Source organism: Nannospalax galili, unplaced genomic scaffold (genome assembly GCF_000622305.1).
Source record: "Nannospalax galili isolate Female #2095 unplaced genomic scaffold, S.galili_v1.0 scaffold155, whole genome shotgun sequence".
NCBI classification, from domain to species: Eukaryota; Metazoa; Chordata; class Mammalia; order Rodentia; family Spalacidae; genus Nannospalax; species Nannospalax galili.
The window spans coordinates 9272993-9299820 of record NW_008339923.1 but is presented as its reverse complement, the minus strand read 5'-3'; the positions used below and the strand labels follow the sequence as shown (position 1 = coordinate 9299820).

At 41.6% G+C, this 26828-nt stretch overlaps 1 protein-coding gene across 2 annotated transcripts in view; it reads left to right on the top strand.

The window, feature by feature from the left end:
* Piezo2 (piezo type mechanosensitive ion channel component 2) overlaps nucleotides 1–26828 on the top strand; it is a 442859-nt gene that overhangs the window by 395563 nt on the left and 20468 nt on the right. For both annotated transcript variants that reach the window (XM_008834681.3, XM_029564318.1), the window contains 9 exons: nucleotides 6746–7147; nucleotides 7976–8234; nucleotides 10625–10807; nucleotides 12481–12733; nucleotides 14179–14311; nucleotides 15408–15555; nucleotides 15654–15868; nucleotides 23392–23550; nucleotides 24848–24995. In XM_008834681.3, the coding sequence (XP_008832903.1) occupies nucleotides 6746–7147; nucleotides 7976–8234; nucleotides 10625–10807; nucleotides 12481–12733; nucleotides 14179–14311; nucleotides 15408–15555; nucleotides 15654–15868; nucleotides 23392–23550; nucleotides 24848–24995 (1900 nt within the window). The remainder of the gene's footprint in view (nucleotides 1–6745; nucleotides 7148–7975; nucleotides 8235–10624; nucleotides 10808–12480; nucleotides 12734–14178; nucleotides 14312–15407; nucleotides 15556–15653; nucleotides 15869–23391; nucleotides 23551–24847; nucleotides 24996–26828) is intronic.

Here is a 26828-nt window from a genome sequence, read left to right as displayed (position 1 = left end):
TACATACTGATTTTCATATACATAAAACTTCATGGATATATTTTTTCCAGTCTTCTCAAATAGATATTAATTCTTTTCAGGTACTTTCAGGAATATTAAGAGAGATCATATTTTTCTTTAACTTTGGAATGCTTTCTTGTTGTTTTTAAGCTCCAGAGTCACAGATATTTCAGCTAATATGATCTCTGTGAAAAGAGGAAAAAATTCGTTTAGATAACACTCAGTGTTTCAAGGTCAATCATTTATTTCCTAATTGAGATTCTGTTTAAGATGATTTTTAAGGGGCTGGAGAGATGGCTCAGAGGTTAAGAGTACTGGCTACTCTTGCAGAGGACCTGGGTTCAATTGCCAGCACCCACATGGTAACTGACAACCACCCTTAACTCCAGTTCCAGGGGATTTGATGCCCTCTTCTGACCTCTATGGCACTGCATGACATGGGTGCACTCACATACATGCAGGCAATACCCTTATACACATAAAATAAAAATAATAAATAAAATATTTTTTAAAGATGATTTTTTTTGTCTTTTTGAGACAGGGTCTCCCTGTAGCCCCAGCTGTCCTGGAACTCACTATGTAGACCAGGCTGGCCTTGAACTCACAGAGATCCACCTGCCTCTGACTCATGAGTGCTGGGATTAAAGGTTTAATTCTTAGAATAAAATTGTTAGGAAATTGATAGAAAAAAATGTCACGGTAATAAATTTTATTTTCCATTCTCTTTCTATCCAAGAATTTGTACTTGTCTCAGTCATTAATTTCTGAAACCATTAGTAATATCAACAGTTACAAAGAGAAAATATATGTGGTGTACTTCAATTGGTGAGTGTTTCTAGTACCCCAGGTGTCTTCTAAGACCATCCTACCATCTGTGTGAAAGGGAAGCTCTAGTCTTCTCCCCTGGAAGGCTTTCCCAAGGCAAAAACTTGCTATTTATTTAGTATTTTATCTTTGTAAACCATAATGGCTGTCTTGTGTAGAAACTGAGAATCAAGTTTTTCTTGATGCAACAAGTTTCTCCACATCTAAAGATCAATGTACTTAAATTGACCCATTCTCTCTTTAATTAATGTTTATGTTATGAATTATCCATTTTAGCCCCATTCTTCTTAAGTTCTTACCTGTTCCAGTCTACCTCCCAGTAGCTCCCCCCTTAGTAAGTGAAGACTGGGCTAAAGACGTGGCTTAGTGACATAGTGCATGCTCAGGGTTGTATGAAAACCTAGATTCAGTCCCTAGTGCCATAAGGATGATACTAAGTGAAGATTGCTTGGGCAGATGTGCACACATGTGCAGATATGTGAGGCATGGTGGGGGATGGGGCTTGAGGATGTGGGTGTCTCTGGAGATAGTGGACACTCCATGTTGACTAATGCTGCTTCATACAGTGGTGAATGAAGGTGAGTGAAAGAGTCTTCAAGTTTCCACATCCACCCACTTTAGAACCTACTGTGGCCAAACAACCACTTATCAAACACTGGCAGGAACGGTAGGATGAGAAGAACGCTGAGATTCTCCAACAGATGTTTTCCAAGAGGCGTGCCATCATCAGCCCATCCACCATGCCTTCATTCTGCTGAACATTGGCAAATGTTCCTCAGCATCAGACCATTGCTACCCTGTGTATATACATCGAATTCAAATTATATCTTTATTTCTTTTAATTTCAAAATAGTTTCAGACCACTCTGGTTTACTTATGCAAATGTCACAATTATATTCAACTGAAATTCTTTCCTCCAATACAGTGAAGAACATAATTATATACATGTATAATATATAATTCATTATTATACTTTTTCATTATCTTTGACAAAATATGCTGTCCCTTAATGTGATTTACAATATTTTTTCAAATGCCCCACTCTGTGCCTCCTTTTTTGCCTTTTTTTTGTAATAAAGAGAGTTTTGTGTGTGTTTTACCTAGCTCCCTAAGTTTGGCTAGTAACAAAGGAAATAACTAGAAAAAGCTTTCATTGTTTCATTGTTATGCTATCCACATCTTTCAGAGTTTCATAAAACTTTGTTATCACCCAAAGAGGAAAATATACATGAATATAATTTCCCATAAAATTTGAGGTTCTTCATAGACTTCCTTGGACCTGATTTTATGATAGCTGCTTTAGAACCAAATTCTGAATGAAAGGAATCAAATGATTATTAAATGTAAAATAAAAATAAATCTATAAACTTACATGATTCCTATGTTAGTAATTTTTAATTGTGTTACAATTTATAATATGCTCAATTAAGAAATTAAAACAATATTATGAATTGAAACTTAGGAAGTAAAAGAAGAAAGACTAGTTAAAATAAGTTCAAGTTACTACCTTTAAATATGACCTGAAATGACCAACAAAAACACATGAGCAGGGTGAAAACTGGTGAGTTAAGAGATATCAAACTTATCACTGTCAAAATAGCCACCAAGTTATAAAACTGTCAACCAATCAATAAATTCATGAGAAACCAGAATCATCATAAATAATCTATAATGTATTTTGATTTTTACTTGTAACATGAAGGAAAGAGGAGACACTGAGTCCACTTTGTGAGGCATTCATGAGTCAGCAGATTTACCTTTGTCACAGTGGCCGAGCCAAGTTCCCTGCTTCACTGCTTTAGAAATTTCAAATCTCTGAACAGACATCCATCTCCACTAAGGTCTCCAAGAAGCCATACACTAAAGAGAGGTAGCATGTTCCTCCAGAAGACTCCCTAGATGCTGGCATACAGACACCTGTTTATCTGGACCATATAGGTCTGGTGACTATGCGGCCACCTCCCCTAGTAAGGCCATCATGTGGCCTACTCCCTTGATGCTCCTGTCCCAACATCCATGTCACAAATTTTTTACTTAAGACCACAGTAGATGGAGTCAGGATGGGAATCCAGCAAATGAGTCCAGATTACTTCTGATGGAACAGTGACAATTTCATTCAAATCCAGGCTCAAAATGGCAAATTAATTTCTAACAGTTCCCTTACAGAATCAGGAATCTACCTTACTAAAGCTAGTATATTATCTTCCATTGCTGCAAATGATGTTAGCAGCATTTTGAGGAGCATTCCCAGGCACTAAGGGGGAGCTTTCATTTCAAATAGGCCAGCTGAGAATTTCCCCCTGTTGTGGAGGCATCTCAGTTCTGCCCTCACTGATTGCTGATCCCTTGGGTAACAGAAAATGAGAACTTTAGTGAATTGGCTCTCTCCCTAAGGGCATCCACCAAGACCTAAAGCATGATTTGGAATAAAATTTAGGCAAAGCGAAACATTAACAGACAAAATGCATCAGGCATTGCTAGAATTCCTTTATTATTTTTTGTAGCATTTTATTTTTGATGTTGGTTGATATCTAGTTACATATCAGACCAGCATCTCTGATACATGCAAGGAATCTGGTTTGGCTTAATTACATATGACTCAGAACATGAGGTGGAAGTTTCAATTTGTTATGTACTTCCTGAGCTTCCCTTTCTTACTTTGGAGACTGTTTTAAAAGAAAAATTAAAATATTTTATACACATCAAATGAGCAATTATTTCTGCTGATGCAATTAAAAAATGCTCTCTATGGATTTGGGGATTCAGTTCCAAAGAAAGCATATTTTCTTCTATCCCAAAAGAACCAATTGCATTGCAAAGTTATAATGATATGAACTCTGCTTTGTGAGACCAGTATTGGGACTTGTTATGATTCTGCATCCTTGTCTCACCCAGAGAGTGCCATTTGATAGTTTATCCCTAGCCTGTATGGTTTTTAAACTCCAGTTTCTTCTGTTTTATTATCCCGCCAAACAGGTTCTTCCCCGTCCTGTGGTCATCCTGTCGGTGGTCCATTCTATCAGTGGCGCTGTTGTGTGTGGTTTGCCGCATGGCGGTGTGTTGGTCAGTTGTCCTATGTATGACCTGATGCACCACTGGGTCTTAACTCTGTGTCTCTGTAACTGTTTGCGCTGCTAGCTGCTACACTGAAGCAACCCTGCTGATCTCAAGGCAGTCCACCCTTGATGATTTAGATGGACAAGATCCTGTTCCTAAAACAAGCGAGCGTGCTCGGCCTAGGCTCCGTAAAATGTTCAGCATGGATATGTCCTCCTCATCAGCTGACAGTGGCAGTTTAGCATCAAGGTGCTTAACTTGTGCATGCTTTATTCCATAATCTTACCTCCCTTCCCCATGGATGTCATTGCAAAATATGTTTGTGGAATGAACGTCAGTTTTCTTTCTTTTCTTTTTTTTTTTTTTGCCTTTCATTTGAAGACTTGGCATGACTAACAACAGCGTAACCACAGCCTTTGTTGAGATGTCGTTTCCAGGACAGCCCGCCAACTAACTGCCCCCTCTATTTTGTCTGTTAGGGATTGCTTAAAAATCCTGATTGTAAACAGTGTCCTCCCGTTTTTAATTTCACACTATTTATTTTCAAAGATATAACCCTCTATCCTACATTCAATTTAGGGCTTCTTAGGAAATTTTTTATGATTTTACATATATATGTATATGTATATATAAATATACCGGATGAACCCACACCCAAGAGCATTTGGGGAAAACAAATTAGACTCAATAGGCCTTAAAAAAAATAATAAAGGACATAAAGTCCAAGGAAGGGTGATAGGGACATAGAGGTGGATCTGCGAAGAGATAGGGAGGGGAGTCTGAATATGATCAAAATACATTGTATGAAATTCTCAAAGAATCAATAAAATAATATATATATATATGTATCATAGGGAAAAAAGTTCTAAAAATCTGCCAAACGTGGTATCAATTGATACAGAATAAATCTGTATGTATTTGATGTTCATTTCATGAGCAACATGAAAGTCATAACATATTTTACCATGGGCTTTTGAAAGGATATGATGAAGAAACACATCTCGCTTTTACAGCCTATCCCTTGCCTTGTTTGGAAAGAATTATTCTGGAATTAAAGTTTCCTCTGTAAATCCTGTCAGAAAACACATTCACTTAGAAATGAAACTATCTGCATATAACACCAAAACTCTTTTTTTTTTTCAACCTTAGAGTTGTTATCAGGGTCTCTAACTTCATTGCGTTTATTCTAACTTGAAAATGGTCCAATCCATGTAAAGGTGGTACCTTCTTTTTGCTGGTGGTTTTATATGTTGGCACTGTGCCACAGTCTGATGGGGCCTGGCATAAACAAGATACCTTGCCTTCTGAGACATCTTCTCTCAGGAACAAGTTTCCTATATCCTTCCAGTCTGCAGCATCTTGAAGGTGTCCTCAATCTCCAAGACCCACAGATGACCCCAACCCCCCAGGGACTATGTTTATCATCACTTACAGTCACATTGGAGGTTAGACCTGGTATAGATCTGGCTCCTGTGATCTGAAAATTCCCTAGAGTGATGGTCAATTTCCTGGCTTCCTAGGAGGCTGTGTATAACTAAGATGAATCTTAGCAAAAATCTGTTGAGGCCTGTCATTTCCAGAGCCTTCTGTACACTTAGGACCAAAGGCCTGGTCATGTTTAGCACTTGCATGACTATCCAGGGCTCTTCGGTCACAGGGTGCCACAGGAGGTATGTCACCCATTCATTCATCACTCACTGATATGTCTACACTGCTATCCAAAACAAGAGAAATGGCTATAACCTACGCATTTGAGAGTCTCAGTGTTGATGGAATCTACTTGCTAACATATGCCAGCCAGATACCAGTACATATTTCAAGATGTGACACACTGTACTCCTGCATCCACCAGATTCCAAATACTCTCTTCTCCTTCCAAGGCCAGACAGTAAGGAAAGGCATGGGGTGAATAAGCATGCAATAATGTCTGTGTGGCTGCTTTGTTTTCCATTCCAACCTTTCCTGCATGGACCTGACAGGGAACGCCAGAAGACAGAGGAGAGGTGGGGCACTAGAGAAAAAACACAGGATGGCCAAAGTCACGAACGATTGTCAAGGTAGAGAAGCCTATGGAAAAGAAACTATAGGAAGACCTTTTTGAAGGGAAACAGTTGTTGAAAGGTAGTAATAGGGGAAACACCCAGGATAGAGCAGGCAACTGAGAAGGAAACCATGGGAAGGGATAAGAGTAGGTGATCCATAGAAAGGAAGGGAAGGTAGGAACTCAGAGAAATGTGCTGACACCGATAAGAAAGAGACAGTGTTGGGAAAAGAAGGAAAAAGGCCAATCTGAAGGAAAGCGACAGGGTTAAAGCAGGCACTTGTTTAGTTCAGTCAACATCCGATCCATCCTGTTGTCTTCAATGGGCCTGGAGAGGTTCCTTGTGTAGGGTGAGAGTAGAACACATCTTGGCCACAAACCTCTGGGACAATCAAGCATGGCTTCTCCTTTCCACATGCTCTCTTCTATAAAGAGTGACCACGGTAGGTATGCTGGGCTGCCATGTGCTGATTTGGAAATGAACCCTGGAGCTCATGGCTGTGATCTTGATCTTGTTTTAAACTCCTCTCTGCATACATGGGGTTGCTCCTTGCAAGGTGCGTGACTTGCTCTGGTTTTGAAGGATGTGATGCTCACTGTCTACTTTTGCATCTGGAAGGCTACTGCTTGCAGTTTCGGCAGACCAGGAATGAAGTTCTGGAAGGAACAAGCAGACGGGATTCAGGAAAGAGGGACATTTTCTTTTCTCACGTGCTTAATGTTGTTACTTGGGAGTTCTTATGTGGTATCATGAGAGCTGGGACAGGCTCAGGGTTGAGCTGGTGCTAAGACAAATACTCTGCCCACCCTTTCTTCCAACAGCGAGCCCACACAGTGCACCATGCTGTATTCACGCCAGGGAACCACGGAAACCATCGAGGAGGTGGAGGCTGAGGCCGAGGAAGAGGTCGTGGACCCAGAGCCAGAGCTCGGTGATGCTGATGAGGAGTACATGGCCGAGTATGAAGCAGGAGTGGAAGAGGTCAGCCTCACTCCAGAAGAGGAATTGCCTCAGTTCTCCACTGATGATGGGGACGTCGAGGCCCCACCCTCCTACAGCAAGGCCGTCAGCTTTGAGCACTTGTCCTTTGGCTCACAGGATGACTCTGGTGTCAAGAACCACATGGTAGTCAGCCCAGATGACAGCCGCACTGACAAACTGGAGTCAAGTATCTTACCACCCCTGACTCATGAGCTGACGGCCAGTGAGCTGCTGCTGAACAAGTAAGAGGAGGAAGCAGACCAGAAGCCCTTGCCAAGAACCATCACACATGTAGGAGTGCACTGCAGTCAAACATACAGAAACTCCTGGACATGCAAGTACAATCCCAGGACTCACACTTTAGCACTGTGACTGCGTAACAGACAGCAAAAGCTGTCTAGGGATCTCTGTGCTGATACCTCTTTCTATACTAAGGTCTCAGACAGGTCGAACATCTCTAATCTGAAAATCCAAAATGCTCGAAAATCTAAAGTAGCTCAAAAAGTACCCACATGATACAGAAAGTAGATCAATTCATACCATGAAATTTGTTTCATGCATAAAACTATTTAAAATATTCAATAAAATTATTTTCAGGTTGTATGAATATAGTGTATATGAAACATGAATGAACTTCATGTTTAGAATTGATTTCCAAACCCAAGACATCTCATTATGTATGCAAATGGCTCAAAATCCGAAGATATTCAACATCTCTAATACTTCTAGTCTTGAGCATTTTAGACAAGGAATAGTCAATACGTATTAGGTTGTCTCAGATAGATAGATTAGATAGATAGATAGATAGATAGATAGATAGATAGATAGATAGATAGATAGATAGATAGATAGATAGATAGATAGATAGGATAAAAGATAGATAGATAGATAGATAGATAGATAGATAGATAGATGATAGACAGATAATAGGTAGATAGAGACTTAGAAGCAGATTGATAGATGCACACACATAGGAAGCAAGGGTAGGCACACAAGAAAGGTCATGCCCAATGAAATTCAGTAATTTGGAGAAATTGGAGACAAACGTCTCATCATTATTCTTTTGACAGGATGTTCCATGATGATGAACTTGAGGAATCTGAGAAGTTCTATGTGGACCAGCCACGGTTCTTGCTGCTGTTCTATGCCATGTATAACACTCTGGTGGCCCGCTCAGAAATGGTGTGCTACTTTGTGATCATCCTCAACCACATGATCTCTGCCTCCATCATCACCCTCCTGCTGCCCATCCTCATCTTCCTCTGGGCCATGCTCTCTGTCCCCAGACCTAGCCGGCGATTCTGGATGATGGCCATTGTCTACACTGAGGTAGGCCAATCCGTTCCATGCTCTACTTAGATTGGCAATCATTATCACCAACAGTTAACCAATTTTATAGTGATTTTACATGCCTCACACTTTGTATAAGGTAGACTCTGGTATCATTCTCAGTTAAAAACACAGGAGGAAACAGTGTCAGTGAGATTCAATAATTGATTCAAGGTTATACAACTTTTGGGGATGGGGCTTTTGAAGCCGCTTGTTAGATCTATATTAATCACCATGACTATAACAATATTTTACCAAATCAAACAGTAAAGCACTTCCCATCTAGTCGAATATAGCACATGTATTCTCCATTTTAAGCCTAAACTTCAGTTTCCATCCATTCCAACACATGATTATGATAAAAACACATGAAAACCTAAATGACAGGATGCCCTCAGCTATGAGGGATGAGGAGCACCTGCTGGTCAGAGGGGCTGTTTCCCATCCTGCCTGTGAAATACAGAAGACTGCAAAGTCCTGTGACAACCAGGGAATGGGCAGAGGTTCTCAGGCTGTGTGGCTTCACTTCTACAGTGGTCTGTGTGCTTGCATGTGTGGAGAAGGCCAAGTTTCATCCCTAACTTGTAGGGAAAAGTCTTCACTTTTCAACAGCACTATAATTACTGCTTATAGTACGGGGCTCATGATGGATGCACAGTTACAACCCAGAAATGTAGGTTTACAAATAATTCAAGTCAAACTAAAATAGGTGTTATAATAAATGATCTCAAAAGCAAGTGGTTGAAAGCATTGGTGTTTCTCTTGCCCATGATAAAGTGAAGAATATACAGATAAGTGCAAATCCATTACTCTAACTGATCTTCTCATCAAAGTCTCCAAAATAATCATTCCTGAGCACCACTTCTACTACATAGATCACTCCCTGCTTAGGCAGAGGTACCATTCTCTAGCACCACACCCCTCCATGTAGGAGAGTTTCTCAGATCTCTCTCCTTACTTAAGTGACTCATATAAGGAACCAAGATAGTTCAAAAAGGCAAGAGATATTTACACAGCTCTCATGTTAAAAAATAAAAATGTTCTTAGGTTTAGGGTTAGGTTGAAGTAAGTGGGAGTGTCACCCGAATTCCCTCTGGGTCTCCTGCGTGATCAGACAAACCATATAATATATTTTATGTGCATTTATTAACTTAAAAAGGAATGAGAACCCAGTGCCTAGCCCCACGCCTCCAGTGGCACGGCTCAGAGCCCGCCATATCAGACCATACCACAACTACCACAGTCACCGCTAGCATTTGCTCATACCTCGGGCCAGCAATCTGGCCCCAGGTCCACAATAGTCAGTCCATTCTGTCCTTGAGCTGCTGAGGCTGGCTGCATGTTCCCCACACCACAGCTCGTGGCTTCTGTCCCAAGATGGCTCCCAGCAGCCCCTTCATAGTCCACACTCTGTGTCAGGCCCCGCCCATCAGAGGAACTAGCCAATTGGGAGACAGGGAGAAAAAGTTGGCATTCCTTCACAGTGTAATTTGAACCCTGTGCCAAAACACAAGAGCTCTCCTGGGCATGAGGATAAAAGCAGGAAAAAGTTGTTTCTAGTTTTCAGTGACTCAGAGATATAAATGTAGCTGGCAGACACAGTAGAGGGGAAAGTCAATACCATATACATCAAAACTGCATGGTGTGGGGCTAGGATGTGGAGTTGGTAGAGTGCTTGCCTAGCGTGCACGAAGCTCTGAGTTTGATCCCCAGCACCACATAAACTGCCAGTGGTGGCCCATACCTGTAGTCCCAGCACTCTGGAAGGTGGAGGCATGAGGAACAGAAGTTCAAGGTCTCTGGAGTTTGAGGCTGGCCTGGGCTACATGAAACCCTGTCTCAAGAAGGAAGAAGAGGAAGAAGAGGAGGAGGAGGATAATAATAGCAGGCTGAGCTCCACCTTAGAACCAAAACAAACACACAAACAAAACCTGCAACCTCCATAAGTGCATGACATTTCAAAAAATTACAAATTAAAGAATATATAATAAATATGTATAATTTAATATTCAAGTTTGTGTTAACTTGAATATTTTAATAGCTGAATAATTACACAAATCCCTAGTTAAGTCAAAAGCAGAGAAAATGACCCCATCATTCAGGTGGAGCCACAAGTTGCCCAGTGGCTTTGCTTTATCTGCAGCAGACAATCTTGACAATACAGCATTGCTCTTGTTCTGGATATGAAATACATATTGCCAGTACTCTAAACCATGTATTTTAGCGATCATAATAATATAGTAATAATAATGTATTACTCCACATAACTATGAGTATTTGTACCATCTAAACTGTGCAGTTAATATCTTTCTTAATTGTATATCATTGTTTCCTGTATATTGCTGATCCTAAAAGGAATAACTGTTTTTATTTCTATCATCCCCACATAGGTGGCAATTGTAGTCAAATATTTCTTCCAATTTGGGTTCTTCCCTTGGAACAAGGACATGGAATTAAACAAGGACAAACCGTACTTCCCCCCAAACATCATAGGAGTGGAGAAGAAGGAAGGCTACGTCCTTTACGACCTCATTCAGCTCCTGGCTCTGTTCTTTCATCGCTCCATTTTGAAGGTACTGATGCTAAGTTGATCAGCTTGTGTTGAAAAGTCCAGTCTCTAAAAGTTTTGGAGAACCTGAGCATTAGGATTGGTATTGGTGATGGGGCCAATGGGCCATGAGTAGAGTTGAGCATATCATAATACCCCACATTTATGGAGCATTGATTGAGTCAGGCACAGAATCATTTAACACTCTTTTAAGTCAGAACCTCAGAGAACGCTTAGAGATGGGCTCACTTGTCCTCTCTTCTGTATCACAACTTGTTCCTGCCTTCTTCTGGTAATATTACTTTTACCAGATAGTCTCTTATCATGATGCTACAAGCTTTCACTGAAAGGCCATGTCAGGTAAAGCCCAGGGCTATGCCTACATAGGCTCACTGTTGAGGTAGCTGTTGATCTCATGGCCCTAGAAAGACCTCTGCCAGGAAATCTATCCCAGATACAGTAAACATGTGCCCTTATGAACAGCTATGTAGGTTTTTTTTTAATTCTCATACACTACAAATTATAAATAAAGCTAGAAATATGTCATTCCAGTAATTGTGTACAAGTTACATATGTCATTCCAGTAATTATGTACAAAATAGCTTATAATTTTGTACTACTATGCCTATCTTCACCTTACTTTCCTCCTGTTTACCTTGTTTCCTTTTATAAAGTATCATCAAAGCCTTTATCAGTCCTTAGGAGAATCCCTTTAAAAACAAGGCTTGGAGGTGTGTGTGTGTGTGTGTGTGTGTGTGTGTGTGTGTATGTGTGTGTGTGTGTGTGTGTGTGTGTGTGTATTGCAACCCAACTTGCCTAGAACTCACTATGTAGCCTGAGATAGCATCATGATCCTTCTGCCTCAGTCTCCTAAATGCTGGGTCACAACCATGTACCACTGTGTCCAGTTTTCTTGCCCTATTAAGTGTGACTCACAGAGAGGAACAGGCCAAACCTTTGGGAATAATTGCACATCCAGACATTCTAGAGCTCAAGAGATGAGCTAACTGGAACACTTCACATACAAAGAAAGCCACCCTACAAGTCATGCTTGGTCCAAACAGGATCTTGCTCCTAAAAGCCCACGGGCTTCCCAGCCTCCTGATCTGTACACATTCTTCTCTCTTTACCAACTCTCTATCTTATTTTCCTGAAGCATTAACCAGGCTCTGCAGAAGAGAGAATCTTTGCCTTAATATGGTCAACAATTTTTTGAGTAGAATATTTGAGCCAGCCTTGGGTAACCCAGGGTTCACCTCACCATGGGGGCTGGGCAAGGGACAGTATCAGCCTGCAAAGTTGAGACTATAGGTGAACATGGAGTGCTGAGGCTGAACCCACCCAAGAGTATATAAGTGAGATACTTCTGGTGCTAGGTGTGAGCACACAGATGTGTTCTAGAAAGTACTTTCATTCAAGGAACAAATCAAGAAGTTATCATTTCATCCTGATTTCATCTGCTTAACTCTACCTGTCTGGTTGCAGTTAATTAGCCAAGCCCTTGCCATCAACAGCCATCTCCACCCTCCTGGGACACATGCAGAGTTCTACACAAACATCTTTAGACTCCCTTCCCTTGGTTTTCCAATTCCAAGAGGCAGTATGCTGCAGTTGATACTGGAAGACAGACTGCCAGCTGACCCACCTGAGATGCCGTCCTCAGCTGTCACTCTCTCTCTCTCTCTCTTGCCTTCTCAGTGCCATGGCTTATGGGATGAGGATGACATTGTTGACAGTGGCACAGACAAGGAAGAGACTGATGATGAGCTGTCCCTTGGTCATGGCAGAAGAGACTCCTCAGACTCGCTGAAATCTATCAACCTGGCTGCCTCCGTGGAGTCTGTGCACGTGACCTTCCCGGAGCAGCCAATAGCCATCCGGAGAAAACGCTCCTGCAACAGCTCTCAGATCTCCCCAGGGTCCAGCTTCTCCTCAAACAGGTCCAAAAGAGGTATCTGTCATGTGGCATGTAGACTGAAATAAACACCACCTAGGCAGTCTTGTTTTTCTGGCGCCTCTGGGTCTGAGGAGGAGAGTGGTTGAGTACTGTCAAGAGAAGACACTATAATATGGAAGGAATGAACTCTGGTATCAGACAGACCAGAGTTCAGATCCCACCTCAGCCATGTAGATTTATTGCTCATGACAACTGAGTCCTTCCAGAACCAGGGTTTCATATAATACTGAAAGGCAGCCAGCACATGGCCTGGTGTCTAGCAGTGTGAGGCACATGATAATTTATCCACCATCAGTAACAATTCTTCTGGATGTGTCCAGAGTACTACAAATCATAACACGTTTTAAAAATTGATTTATATTTAATCAGACTTTTTGTGCACAGTACTGGTGGTTGAACCAGGGACCTCACACATAGTATGCTAGGTAAGTGCTCTCGCTCGCTCTCTGAGCTATAATTTCTAGCTCTTCCTTTTATTGATTTTTATTTTGAGATATGATCTTGCTAAATTTCCCAAGTTAGGGGGCTGGAGAGATGGCTCAGCAGTTAAGAACACTGTTCTTGCAGAAGACCGTGGTTCAAATCCCAGCACCCACATGGCAGCTAACAACTGTCTGTAACTCCAGTCCCAGGGGATTCGACAGCCTCTTCTGACCTCTGCAGGCATTGCACGACATGGATGCACTTACCTATATGCAGGCAATACACACATACACATAAAATAATAAATAATTTTTTTTAATTCCCAAGCTAGCCTTGAACTCATTCTATAACCTGAGTAGGTCTTGAACTTTTAATCCTCCTGCCTGAGCCTCCCAAATAACTGTGATTGCAAGCCTGTGCCACAAAACCCAGCTTTAATGGGAACTTTTAACAAAACTACTACTTCCTAAGTTAGTTAATAATTTCTTACTAAAGAGTAAGTATGATCAGAAAAGTAGATATGGCCTTTAATTGCTACCCTGGGAATAACTGAGCCTTTGTATTTATGAGGCTCATGTCTGAAGCTTCCAGAACACTCAACACTCAAGCATTCATCTTCAGCACCCATTTTTGAGGCTGACACTGGCAGACCAGTTCATATTAGTTTTACAGTTGGAGAAATTAGGATATAAAAATAGGTTTGGGTCTCAAAAACCTGGAACCTAGGCCTCTGTGAATACAAGCGAAACTCTTCTCCCACGTGCTTCTTCCTGAAGAAAGGTTGCAGAGCCATGTAGAGAAGATCCCCTGGGTGTGAACCCACAGGTCTACTTCAGTCAGGTGACAGGCTGGAGTGGTCAGCCTCTTAAACACTCAGTAGTATTCTTAAATCCATCTGTGCTCTGCCACCTCTGGAACAAAGGAAAGCCAACCCTGCAGCAAACAAATGTGATTCCTATTGACAGATCACTCTTCACCTCCAGCCTGTGACTTTTTCCATCCCCTACTGTTTCTAGGTAGCACAAGCACCCGTAACAGCAGCCAGAAAGGAAGCAGTGTTTTGAGTATTAAACAGAAAAGCAAAAGGGAGCTTTATATGGAAAAACTTCAAGAGCATTTAATCAAAGCAAAGGCATTTACCATTAAAAAGTGAGTACTGCAGAAGCATTTGGGCCGTATGCTATGCTTGTCTGGAGCTGGGGAACCAGTATCAATGATTTCCTACAAACCAGAGGCAAAGAGCTCCAAAGCCACTTCTCCTGTCATGAACACCACCTGTTACATCAGGATAAAATGGCCCATGGCTGTATTGTTTTAGAAACTGATTTTTAATAAGGGCATAATTCAAGGGTTCAAGGTATATACTTTCAGGCATTGCTTCCAAAAGTCCATCCAGTCAGAGAGGAGTGTGATGCCCACATTGGACAGAGAGAGGGTTTGGAGGCGTACAGGCAAGCAGCTTATCCAATATCCTATGGCTAGTCCCCGGTAAGTTTACAGGTCCCTCCCTGTAAAATGCAAAGAGGCAGTGTCCAAGAACCAGCATAGAAGAAGGCACAACAGGACTGGGATTCTAAGATGGGATCCAAGCAAGGGCCAGACCTGAGTACATGTAGGCCCAGACCAGAGGGACCAGCAGCACCTGAGCATAGCCTTGATTTGAAGCCAGAACCCAGAGCACAGTGAAGACAGGGTAGAGGCTTGAAGGACAAGCCAGAGACAGGAAGACAAGTGGTAATGACAGAGCAAAAAGGATATGAAAGCCCAAGGCAGTACCGAGGAGCCATGAGGACATAGAACCTCAAATCAGAAGGGACAAGAGGCAACTGACATTCATACATGCTCAGACCCAGCCCTCTAAATTGTAGCATTCTCTCATATGCTCCCTGCCTTGGTCATGTCCTCACCCACATTTTACACAGGCAGGATAAAATGCTGAGTTCTGCAGCACAGGCTCATGGATAGTAAATAGCTGAACCCCCAGCACCTGGCTTCTAGGGCTTTATGATGCTCTGTTATGCTTCACACAAGGGAAGGGGGTCATGATTCCCTCCACAACAAGCCTGGCATATCTGCTTTGGCAATAAACTCATCACTCCTTGAGCAAGGGCCACTCCAAAGGACTCTCCTGAGGCTGATAGAGAAAGATGGGTCCTGGCTAGGAAGAGGAGCCTCAGGAATGGAATGAGCATGGGGCACAGTCATTCTCACTTCCTATCCTGAAACAAACTGACTTGTCTTGCAGGACTCTACAAATCTATGTGCCCATCCGACAATTCTTCTATGACCTCATCCACCCAGACTACAGTGCTGTGACCGATGTGTATGTGCTGATGTTCCTGGCTGACACTGTGGACTTTATCATCATTGTCTTTGGCTTCTGGGCCTTTGGGGTAGGTTGGGGCAAAGGTCTCCATCCATCCACTGACTAAGAGGAATAACTTTGCATTCTGGAAGTGTATTCTGGCTGAGCCTGCACTCTCTTCCCCAGAAACACTCAGCAGCTGCAGATATCACCTCTTCTCTATCAGAAGACCAGGTCCCTGGGCCATTCCTGGTGATGGTTCTCATTCAGTTTGGAACCATGGTGGTCGACCGTGCGCTCTACCTCAGGAAGACTGTGCTAGGCAAAGTCATTTTCCAAGTCATTCTCGTGTTTGGGATTCACTTCTGGATGTTCTTCATCTTACCCAGTGTGACTGAGAGGTAAGGTCTTCCCCCACAGAGACCCAAGGAGAAGCACCACAGTTACAAAGTGAAAGGTGGGGTGGGGGTGGGGGTTCTTTCAAGTTGAGTACAAATCCCAAGTGTGAATTGTTACTTCACGGTACTTTAACCAGATTTCATCCACATTTGCAGAAACAAAGGCAAGCCAACGATGCTTGGGTTGCATTTGTCTCTACAACCTGGTCAATATCAACTGGAACTGAATTTGGTCATAAGTGCACTATTCAGAGAGGAAGAGCACATGAGACAATGTCATATGAGAAACTGATGAAAATAGAGGATGCTCAAATGGTTGAAGAAAATGTGGAAGAGTGGCAAGGGGCAGGTGATAGTATTTGCCATACAGGATGATAATGGAACCTGACAAACTCCTGGAAATCACATGGTAGGGGACTAGGAAGAACTGTTTATGACCAGATGTTACTTCTGTTGATAGAACTGTTGCTGATGATTAGTGTACTTGTTAGTTTTTTGGTCAACTTGATGCAAACTAGAGTCACCTGGGAAGAAGGAAACTCATTTGAGGAATCCCCTCAATCAGATTGGCCAATGGCCATGTCTATGAGAGATTTTCCTGATTTATGATTCATGTAGGAGGGCCCAGCCCACTATGGTAGGCCTGGGCTGTATAAGTTAGCTTAGCATGAGCCAGGGAGCAAGCCAGTAGTAAGCAGTGTTCCTCCATGGTCTCTGCTTCAGCTCCTGCCTCCAGGTTCCTGCCTTGAATTTCCATCCTGATTTTCATCAATGACAGACTGTGACTTGGGGGTGTAAGACAAATAAGCCATTTCTTCCCCAAGTTGCTTTTGATCAGAATGTTTTATCACAGCAACAGAAAAGCAAACTACAACCATTAAAAAGGTCTGAGAGTTGGGATAAGTGAGTTTACAAGGGGCACCTTATGTTGGGCACACCTATAATCCAAGCATTCAGGAATCTGAATCAGGAGGATCAGGAATTTGAGGCTAGTCTGAGCTGCACAGCAAAACTCTGTTTCACAAATAAGGCAGCCTGGAGTTTACTAAGAGAAAGGCGATAAGAAGCTTGAAGGTAGCAACTGGTTTTCCTTTGCCACCTAGAGAGAGACGTTGACCTTCACTTCCTTGGTAAAATGAGTTCTCTGACACCCCAAAATCTCTTCTACTCCCTCCCCTTCCTCCTCTCTCCTCCACCTCCAATTCACAGCTCGTCTCTCTCCTCTGTCTTTTCTCCTACATGGTCTCTACCTCGAACAGATCTTATGACCAAGTTAGTGTTAATTGTGTCAACAAATAACTTGGTCAATCAATAAAAGAAAAGAAAAGCAGATTATTATAAACAGAAGACACCCACTGTGTAGGTTATAGGGAAAATGGTCCTCGTAGGATGAATGTGGAAGTGTCTGGATGATGCAATGTAACTAGGCTTTTTAATAAAGAGATTGTAGTTTATATATACAGGCATGGTGTAACTCTGCCACTGGCTTGAGCAGCTGTGTTCCCAAGCCAATGATGCTGCATCGGACCCTCTCAGACTTCGACTTGCTATTTTAAACATCCTCGGTATCATTGAAAGTCTTCATGTACAATAGCAAATTTGATCTTTTTTGTTTGTTTGTTTTGCTTTGTTGAGACAGGGTTTCTCTCTAGCCCCAGGCTGACCTGGAATTCCCTATGTAAACCAGGCTAGCCTTGATCTCACAGAAATCTAGCTGCCTCTGCCTCCTGAGTGCTGGGATCAAAGGTGTGCACCACCGGGCCTGGCCCAAATTTGATCTTTTGACTAAACCTCAGAACCATCATTAGTCAAGTCATATGAACAACCTATACCTTAGGCTGGCTAATAATACTCAGGAAGAGTATATAGAAAATAATGGAAAATTGATTTAATTTCCATGGCACATATGGAAACTGACTCAGTTGTAATGTCTAATGAGGAAATTCAAAGTGATCCAAAAAAGGGCTAGAGCTCTCTAGATCAAACACTTGGTCTCTGAACTTTCCATTTAGTCCCGTATAGGAGTTATACTGTAAAATGATAAACTACGATGGTGCAGGAGGAAAAAAGGATTGGAAGGATCATCCTGACTCTAAGTAGACATAAATATAAAAAGGACTGTCATCCAGAAGACACCCAACAGACTAGTAAATTCTCTATCCCACTTTCTATAGTGAGACAGGAAACCTCATAAGAATAATTCAATTAAGGCAGCTATTCTATACAGATATTAGAATTTGTAAAAATGTGAATTTTGTTAGTTTTTAATGTAAAATAAATATTTTCAACAAATATTTAATAATATCTGTGCCTCAACTAGAAGAAATAAACCAAATTCAATGCCCAAAGTATATGATTGATGAAGTATTATACAAAATGCACAAAAAAATCAATTAAAAAAATCAGAAAAAAGCATCAAATAGACCTTTTCCACCAGCCAATACAGAAATTCCTAATTTCACAGGAGAGACCTTAAAAAGCTTTCTAGGGGTTGGAAAGATGGCTTAGCAGTTAAGAGCACTAGCTGCTCTTGCAGAAGACCCTGGTCCGATTCCCAGCACCCACATGGTGACTTAACAACCATCCTTAACTCTAGTTCTAGTGACTACGATGCCCTCTTCTGACCTCCTCAGGCATTGAACAACACAGGTACACTTACATACATGCAGGAAATACACTCATAGAGATAAAATAAAAATAATAAATAAAATATAAAAAAGCTTTCTAGACTCACTATGTAATTTCATAGCTTAAGATGAATGAACCCATAGATAAAATTGGTATCTTCAGTTATTGAATCAGTTCTGAAGATGCCAGATTCTAGTCCCAGTCCTCTCAGACCTCAAACTTGTGCATTATCCACTATATCCCATTTCCCCACCCCATAGAAAGCATCCCACACTTGTTATTTTGCTTTGAAGTACTTTTTTGAAAAATGAATTTACTATGCTGCCCTGTCTGGCCCAGGACTTACTACACAGACCAGGCTGGCCTTGAACTTGAAGCATACTAGCTCCTCTGACTCCCAGGTGCTAAAGTTACTTGTGTGCCCCCATGCACTTTTTTCAAAGATTTTTAAAATTTAAGCCAACTATCTCTTCCATTTTGGAATGAACAAGGGCTCTGAGTTGATTCTATAGGAGCACTCCAAGGCCCAGAGGTTGAGTTTCCACCACATCCTGGTCTGTAGTCCACAGACACCAGTGCTTCCAGAAACAGATCCACAAGGCCCCAGAGTAACTCCAGAGGGATTTAATCACTGATCTGGTTGTTCCTGCTCATGTGAGTGTCTTTTTGCTCCTGCAACAGACTGCTCCATGTCCCATGGCTTAAAACAGAACAAGTTCATCAGCTAACCGTTCTGCAAGACAGGAAGTTTCACCTAAGTTCACTGGACCAAAGCTACCGTGTTGGCAGAGCTACCTTTCTTTCTAAATGATCCAGGGGAGAATCTCTGTCCCAGCCTTTTCCCATTGTTGGAGGCTTCTGATATTTCTTGGCTGATGGTCCTTTCTCGTGTTCAAAATCAGATTAATAGATCAGGTCCTTTTCACCTGGTATCATTCTCAACCTTCCACTGTGGATCTCCCCTGGGCCACAGCTGAGCATCATCCTCTTAGGACTCTGTGATTTGGAATAGGCCCATGTGGGTAACCCAGGATAATCTTTCCATTACTAGATCCTTGATTTCAATCATAGTACAAAGTCCCTTTAGGCAAGTGAGCCACTAGTTCCATGGATTAGGTCATGTACATCTTTGGGACATGATTCTGTCTGCTCCATTACTCTACCAGTCTTTTGAAAAGATTAACTGCATGGCAGCAATGCCTTCTAGTCCAGAGAGCAGATGTTTGTAACAGAGGGGTTTGAACAATGCAGCCCTCCTGAAGATGTCTCCCGCATGCTCATGCCTTTGTTTTGCAGTGCTAGAGAGGGAACTTGGGGCTGGGACTGGGCTAGGCAGACACTCTACCACAGAACTATACCCCAGCCTGCAGTGCATTATTTTCATTGTTTGAGCACCTTCATTACGATAGCTCAGAAAGAAGTCACTCCATGTTTGAGTAACACTTGCTATATTCATAATTTATTGTGAAGAGTGGACATTCATCTGTACCTCTGAGCTCTGTGTGTCCCTCTTCCTGTCTCCATGTGGTTAGCCCTGACTGACCTACATTAAGTCTTTAAAGATCACTTATTTCAGGACACCTTCCCTGGCACACAGACTAAGCTAGATGTCTTTCCTCTGTGTTCCAGATGTCCTTTCTTTGCATCACTGTAACAAAATACCTAAGACAACCAACTTATAAGGAAGAAAACTTAATTTTATTTTAGCTTACAGTTAGAGATAGGCCATAATGGTGGCGAAAGCATGGAGGCAGGGCAGGAAGCAGAGAAATAACAGTTTATCCACACATAGGAATCAGAGAGTGAGAACAGGAAGTGAGGTGAAACTATAACTCTTAAAGCCTACCCAGTGATTTACTTCTCCAGGAAGGTTCCAATTCTTAAAGGCTTCCTAACTTCCCTTAACAGATCCACCAACTGGGGACCGAGAGTTCAAATACATGACTCTAAGGGGACACTTTTTATTCATCATCTTCATCATCTTACTGTTGCTATGGGTCAAATCTTAATCAAATTATATGCCTTAAATATATTCCTTTTATTGCATTAGAATTATGCCTCAATAAAACTATTAAACAAAGATAATTCATTGTTTTCAAATGTGAGTTTATATGTGAACATATTCCCAGTTTTCTTTTGGCAGCGGTAAGAGGACAATTAATGAGTCTCTGTGGTGTGTCAGGCTAAGCAATCTATATATCTCATTTAATTCTCATACCGTCATTTAGCATGAGAAAACTGAACTTAAGTGTGTTGGTTGGACATAGTCACTAGTAGGTATAGAAAACAAGTTTGCTATTTTTCCTTGTGCTTTTCAATTATGTTGTCCGTGTGTTTACTTTTGGGGTGCTGAGCCTTGATCTCAGGACCTTACACATTTTTTAAATATTTTATTTATTATTTTTATTTTATGTGTATGAGTGTTATGCCTGCATGTATGTAAGTGCACCCATATCATGAAATGCCCGTGGAGGACAGAAGAGGCTATCAGATCCCCTGGAACTGGAGTTATGGACAGTTGTTAGCTGCCATGTGGGTGCTGGGATTTGAACCCAGGTCTTCTGCAAAAACAGTGTTCTTAACCACTAAGCCATCTCTCCAGCCTCAGGACCTTACACATTGTAAGCACATTCTGCCAGTGAGCTATAATCCCAGCCCCTGTGATTTCTTATTAACCTATGAACTAGGCTTACTGATTGCCCAGATGTGGCATGTCTTTAAAAGTCTCTCCCAAGAATATTAGTAGAATAAACAGTCTCCAGGGACTCTACCAGTGGTTCCATATTTGCCTTCTAAAGTCTCCATGATTGGGTTAAGCTGGGAGCATGGGGGGAAGTCGGGAAGCTGAGGGGAAGATGGTCATCAGCACTCTAAACAGAAGCTAAGAACATCATCTAATCTTCCTGGCTCAGTGAAGAAGAAGGCAGAAATTTTTGTGGACTTCCCCTGTCAAAAGGAAAATGAATGGAACAGTGAGATCATAAAGTAAAAAAAGTAGCCAGCTGTCAACAGTAGAAACAAGGAATGACTATGCAAGATGTTCTTTCAAGTCCCACTCTAAGGTGGTATGAATTTAGACTTCTAGGAACTCTTTGGTTGACAACACAATACACAACAACTTGGGATTCCTGTCACATGAGAATAGCAGCTCTCCAACAATAAAAGCTTGGCAAAGTATCCTGGACTCCCAGAGGCTTCACCTGGCCAGTTTGTAGACATCAACAACAGAAGAGTTCTTATTTTCAATTTTTAGAAGTGGTGTGCTCTGGGACTAGAGAGAAGAGTTAGTGGTTAAGAGCACCAGATGGTCTTGTAGAGGACCCAGGTTCAATTCCCAGCACCCATATGGTGATTAACAACCATCCGTAACTCCAGTTCCAGGGGAATCCAATGCCCTCTTCTGACCTCCGTGGGTATTGCACAACACAGGTGCACTTACACACATGTAGACAATACACTCATAAACATAAAATAAAAAATAATAAAGAAAATTTTAAAGTGGCGTGTTCTAATAAAATTAAAAGTCAGGCAAGTCCAGACACAAAGAGTAATATGCTGCTTATATAAAACCAAAACAAAACCTTCATGAATTACTTTTAATTTTAATGCTAAAGGCATAATACTAAGTTCTCATCAAATCAAAGTCTTATTTAACTCCTTTTAAAATTTGTGCTAATTAGGAACAGAGAGATGGCTCAGAGGTTAAGAGCACTTGCTGTTCTTGCAGAAAACCCAGGTTTGTTTCCCAGGACCCACACCACGGCTCACAATCACTATAACTCTACTTCCATAAGATCCTATGCCCTGTTCTGGCCTCCATGGGCTCTGGCATGCATGTGGTACACATAAGCTCATGTAGGCACATATACATACACATTAATAAAAACATAAATAGATAAATCTTTTCCTGATTTTTGCTAACCCTGCTTGAAGAAGACAGCATGTAGCCGGTATTTAAAATGATGCGTGCATAGCTCATAATTCTTTGAGGATGTATACCAATTCTTTTTTCTAATATGAAATGTTCTCCTACTAAATCACCACTCAAGCAACATGCACTCATGCCTTGGGTAGCACTTGCTCTTGTGCTGATCATCCGTCTACAGAAAAGGCTGCTGTTGAGAACAGTGCTTCACAAAGGGAGGTCGTTTTTGTCATGTTGCCATAGATTTTTCAGAGGAAGGGTGAATTTTCTTCTGAGAATTTATGGCTCTGGGAACAAACTCTGTCTCTTATGAATAGTACCAGAGACTAAAAAAGTTGTATGAATCAACTGCTTGTTTCTCAACATGTATAGTAAAAACAAATTCTGGGTCCCTTTAAATAAAAATATACTTTGTTTAAAAATAATCTTTTAACTACAGTACTTATCTCATCTACATTATAAGAAAATGTTTATTAACAAATTCACTCAACAATAATATAAAAAATAATAATAATGCACCAGAAAAACTCTAGAACGTATATTTTTCTTTCTTAATTATTAGATTTCTTACCCTATCTTTTGCCTTGGGAGTAATCTATTATATAGAGAGAATTCTTAAGAATTGTCTTTAAGGGACTGGAGAGATGGCTCAGCAGTTAAGAGCATTGGCTGCTCTTGCAGAGGACCTGGGTTTGGTTCCCAGCACCCACATGACAGCTAGCAGCCATCTGTAACTCTAGTTCCAGGGGTATCTGACACCCTCTTCTGACCTCTGTGGGCATTACAAAACATGGGTTCACTTACATGCATGGAAGCATACATTCATACACATAAAATAAAAATAATAAATAAAAGACTTTTTTAAAGCTGTCTTTAAGTGACAGGGTGGAAGTTTGTTTGTAATTCTAAACTGTTGTCTTTTTTTACAAGAGAAGTTGCCCATTCCTTCACTTTCTATATTTTTGCCTTTTAGGAAATTCAGTCAGAACCTGGTGGCTCAGCTTTGGTACTTTGTGAAATGTGTGTACTTTGGGCTCTCCGCCTATCAGATCCGCTGTGGCTACCCAACACGCGTGCTTGGAAACTTTCTCACAAAGAGCTACAATTATGTCAACCTCTTCTTGTTTCAAGGGTGAGGACTGTCTTGTCATGGTCACTGATAGAATGGAAGCTGCTGAGGAAGCTGCTGAAATGCCTTATTTCCTCCACACCGGGGCACTTTCACGGGGTCTGTGGAACACATGTGTCCTCTTTAAAGCCTGTCCATGTGTACTCACTGCATATCTGGCCAGGATGTTGTCCTAGGATCATCTACGTTGGATTAATTTTCATTTTAGTAACTTGCCTAATTACCACAATAGTGTTTAGGGATTAAAAAGTAGGGATGCATCATCCTTAAGTATTACTATACTTCTGGATATAGTGGACCAGAATATTTGGAATCTGGACCATTCCAAAAGACCTCTGAAGTTCTTTGTGTGTGGTACGTACATCCATGAAGAAGGCTGAGTGCCACTGATGGAGTTTCTGATAGTCAGCTCAGCAAATAGGTCTCATTAATTCCTCCATTCCCTGATTTCTGTGGAAATATCTCCCCTGCAGTTCCCTAAAAGTTATACCTTGGTTTAAGAGATAAGACGACTGAAGGCCCTGCTGTCTTCTCCACGGCACAAGACCTGGTGAAGTCCTAATCAACCATTTGTTGATCAGTGCTCCATTCATTTCTGCTCTGGTCCTGGGTCTGATATTTCTTCCAGACGTTGGAGTACCATTCAATCCACAGAGCTGAAATAGCCCAGGGAAGGATTTTTGAGTGATAACAAAATTGCTGTTGGAATCTAAAATGAGCCCAAGCTCTCCAACCTTAGAGAAGATATCTATAATTCAAGGAACATGAAATATTCCTGAGAGCCAGCTGGAATCCACACCAACCCATTCCTCAAAATAGCTGAAATACAAGAGACCACAGCAGAAAGCCTCAGTAATCCAGCAAGCCAGTCACCGTGGTCCTTCCCTTTCTGGCCCCTCCCTTGTCTTTCCCATTTGTCCTCATCTTTTTCTTATTACATGTATACTCTGTATTGACTCATCCATTAACAAAGTCACAGTAATTCAGCAACCCTCTGTCCAACTGGTCCTCATAGTACAAACACATGAAAGAAACCAACGCAACACCAACTCTTTTACAATGGAGTTCCAGCTGGTTACAACCATCAGGGAAAATAACAGGAATGAAAAATACTAACCCGTATTCTAGATTAATAATGAAAAGCAGTTGTATTCCAAGTTGGATTTTAGTGTGATAGTTGCCTTGAGAGTCTTTCTTAACTCATGGGGTTTAAAATAAACTGTTGATTGAATGCCTGAGGTGAGGTAGACATTGGGGCCATCCCACAAACATCTCTCTGACAAGGTGCGGTTCCTGGCAGGTTCCGCCTTGTTCCATTTCTGACAGAACTGCGGGCTGTGATGGACTGGGTATGGACAGACACGACTTTGAGCCTCTCCAGCTGGATTTGTGTGGAGGACATTTACGCACATATTTTCATCTTGAAGTGTTGGCGGGAGTCGGAAAAGGTGAGAAGCCAGTGAAAGTGCCTCTTTCCTGTTTGTTTCTCTTGGGTACAGGTCTGTTACAAGATTAATGTGGATGCTGCATGTTTTGTGGCCAAACAAATGGAGGCATGGGACAAAAACTGCCATGACCTATAAATACTGCATTGATTTCCAACCCACAGGGATTGGGGATTTTAAATTGACTTCTGCCTTTGTCAGTGATAGCAGCCAGATGTTTTCTTTCTTCAGCAATAGTATACTGTAATTGTTCTAAAATGATGTGCTGCCCCATGACCCAGGTGCCCATGAATACCTGCTGGGGAGCAGAGGAAGCAGAGTGCAGAGAAAAGGGGGTCAGGGAAGCTCAGACTTAGCTCATCTTCTGCTTCACTCTGTAGGAATGAGGGATGGAAGCTTTAACCTCTCTGTGCAAGGGAAATTAAAGAACATGTTATTCTACTAGGTTAAGGACTACGATTCAAGTATAAATTGGATACTTTTAAAGTTTAGCATATGAAGCCCAAATACCTTGTGCAAGAGTGCTAAAAACACACAACCAACAGTACCCAGGGAATAGGAAATGTCTTACTTCAGAACTGGCCTCTTCGGAATGCTCTTTGGAACAGTCTGCTGTAATGTATATAAAGTTGAGAATGCATTCCCTGCTTCCCCTGGGCATATAGCTCTGTAGTTAGGAAGTCACTGTGTGCTTTGACATCTATGTTTATTAGGTTTATGGAACCCAAGGTGATGAGACCTATTGGTGGGGAGAGGACAGAGGCCCAGCGCCACACTGCCACCCTCAACAACCTGAAACATGCCCTCAGGCTTTTAGGCACTGCCAAAGCAGGATTCATGGTTTGATGCTGAAAAGAATTTCAGGACTTTATGATAAAGCAGAGTTGGAGATTTTATTAAAGATATTTTAAAACAGGCTTCAGCACAGAGGACACTCTTGAGTGAGAGCATAGTTGTGCCCCACCCCAGGACAGAGTGAGCAGTTGCTCAGCACTAGTCAGGTATAGCCTTTTGGTGACTCTCAAGTTACATCTCAGAAGTTCACTAGGGAACTTCTTTTTTCATCTTGTTTTTTTCTTTTGATAAGTGAGATTCTAGGGTCACTCTGAGGATGCTGCGGATGGGATTGCAATCTGACAAAATAAAACTAGAAGCCACTAAAGCTACACAAACTGTTTAGTACATGTCCTTTCCCTGTCAATGGGGATTCTGATGAACATCCTAGAAAATTGCATGTTTGTGGCTGGGAAGGAAGAAGGGTCCTAAGTAGTTGATAATTCTTGCTTCACTGCTGACGAAAGGCTTCAACCAGACTCTAGGTGAGGGGCTCCTTTTCCTTTTCACGGCCCCAAGATCTTCCATACCTTTCTAACTTGCCTTGGGACGTAGCAGTGTTCTTAAAGCCTTATTAGCTTGTTCTTATTTTTTATTCATCTTTATTTTATTTTTTCAGATTGTATTTATTTTTTTACTTTGTGTGTCTGAGTTGTATTTCCTGCGTGCATGTAAGTGCAGCCATGTCATGCAATATCTGCAGAGGTCAGAAGAGGACACCGGATCCCCTGGAACTAGAGATACAGACAGTTGTTGGCCACCGTGTGAGTGCTGGGAAATGAACCTGGGTCCTCTCCAAGACCAGCCAGCACTCTTAACTGCTGAGTCATCTCTCTACCTCCCTTAATTTTTCATTGGACTTTTGCAAAGTTTATACAATATATTTTGATCATATTTAGATCCCCTCCTGTATCTACACCCCCTTACTAGACCCCCACTAAGTTTCCATAATCTAATATATACATATAATATATATTATATAATATATAATATATTATATAT